This window comes from Penaeus monodon, chromosome 30 (genome assembly GCF_015228065.2).
Source record: "Penaeus monodon isolate SGIC_2016 chromosome 30, NSTDA_Pmon_1, whole genome shotgun sequence".
NCBI classification, from domain to species: domain Eukaryota; kingdom Metazoa; phylum Arthropoda; class Malacostraca; order Decapoda; family Penaeidae; genus Penaeus; species Penaeus monodon.
The window spans coordinates 11,265,254-11,266,979 of record NC_051415.1 but is presented as its reverse complement, the minus strand read 5'-3'; the positions used below and the strand labels follow the sequence as shown (position 1 = coordinate 11,266,979).

Sequence of the window (1,726 nt, the reverse complement as noted above, 5' to 3'; positions counted from 1 at the left end):
GTAAAAATGTTTAATCTACATCCTGATTCGCTTTTGGAATTCTTGGAAACCTTACTTGTTTTTATTAACTGTTCCCTATAGTTGTATCGGATTTCGTGCTTTTACCTTCTCTCTAGATGCTGATGTCAAATACGGTCTCCACCCTTCCTCATCCCCCCCCCCCCCCATTCCCCTTCGCGTTCCTCCTTTCTCTACCATTTTCTCCATTCCCTCTTCGATCTAACAGCTGCTAAACCCGTAAACCTTTCAATGACTCTCTAGTGTTTAATTGGGACTATTTAATAGCAACAAGGGTGATGGCCAACAGCTATTTTCAGTCTTTTGGGCCGTGGAACAATGGCCAGATTACCATTTCAACAAACAACCTCTTCTGTGATCAAGTAGCGTACTGCATTGTACTTCGGCCGTGCTTTCGACGTGCGCTGGGTGGGGGGGGGGGAGACGGGCTGTCGACACCATGCATATGGAATGCGTGTTGTTGCGTGCAGAATTTTTGTGAAACCGAGGACTTGTTATAAAAAAGGGCGATTTTATGTGACTCATCGACTTTTATTAATTTTCGTTAAAAAAAGGAAATAAAAATCAAGATGTATTAGTGATGAGGATCAGCATAATAGAAAATGAGGATTACGATGAATTATGATGAGGTAAAAGGCAATTAAAATGGAGAGAAGACTTGGTTCAGCGATGCCAATTATAGATTAGAGCAATGCATTCAGTTTAATGTCGGCGATGGTCAATAAATATGTAAAACATCATTTTCATTTCGTCCGCTTAAAGCATGAAATATCGTTGTGTTGATTTTATGTTGCAGACGAGCTGTATTTCGGTGTGTAACGACGGCAGCAGAGTTCAAAGGGTTGATGAAGTGGCGAGGTTTCGCGTGTCTGCGGCGGCGAAGCGCCTGAGTGCTGTCTCTGAAGCCCTTCAGATGCCTTGTTTTGCACGCACACGTTTACAAGCTTCATATTTTTGAAATGGTTTTCTTTCCCTTGCAGGTGTGATGAGGTTGAGGAGCAGGCGCGGGCGGGGAGCAGCGCGGGGGCCGTGTAGGTGCTGAGGCTCGCACCGTCAGGATGGACCACAGCGTGAAGGCCATGACGCCGCACCGGAAGGTGGCCTTCTCCCGGCTCTGCCACCGCCACCGCTTTGAGAATGACGAGCTCGAGAACCTTTACCGCCGCTACACTCTCAAGCTGCAGCAGGCGAGCGTGGCCGCGGCTGCCGCCCTCCTGCTTACTCTGTCGCTCCTGCTGGCGGCCCTGCACGTGACCTACGCCCAGGTCGCGGCGCCCGCGCCCATCACCCTGCTGGCCCTGGCGGTGGTGCTGGCCGCGCTGCTTGTCGTGCTTCACTCCCGCGTCATGAGGCACTCCTACCTGCTGCCCACCTGCTACCTTCTGTTGGCCCTGGGCGCCATCCTGGTTGCCCTGGCCCTCCCTCTGCCCTCGGGCTGGGGCTGGGTGGGCTGGCAGTCCATCCCGACGGCCGGCCAGGGGGTCTGGCACGCAACCTTCGTGGCGTTCCTCGTCTACGCCCTCACGCCCGTCTCCACGCCGCTGGCCCTCACCTACGGCGTCGTGCTGCCGGCCGGCCAGACCGCCCTGGCGGCCACGCTCGCCACCACCTTCACGCACTTCCACTGGCAACAGGTAGGTCTTTGCTCGGCGGACGAGCTGCCGAGGCAGTTGGTGCCTGGTCGGTTGAGCATTCCCTTGCATCCGTG

The 1,726-nt window shown here is 53.8% G+C and overlaps 1 protein-coding gene across 1 annotated transcript in view; it reads left to right on the top strand.

Annotated features, from left to right (window-relative positions):
* Positions 1 to 987: 987 nt before the first annotated feature.
* The window catches only part of LOC119592519 (adenylate cyclase type 1-like), a gene marked incomplete in the record, with an annotated part of 97,990 nt that continues 97,251 nt past the window's right edge, over positions 988 to 1,726 (top strand). Inside the window, 1 exon segment of the mRNA XM_037941372.1 lies at positions 988 to 1,652. Within this exon segment, the coding sequence (XP_037797300.1) occupies positions 1,077 to 1,652 (576 nt within the window).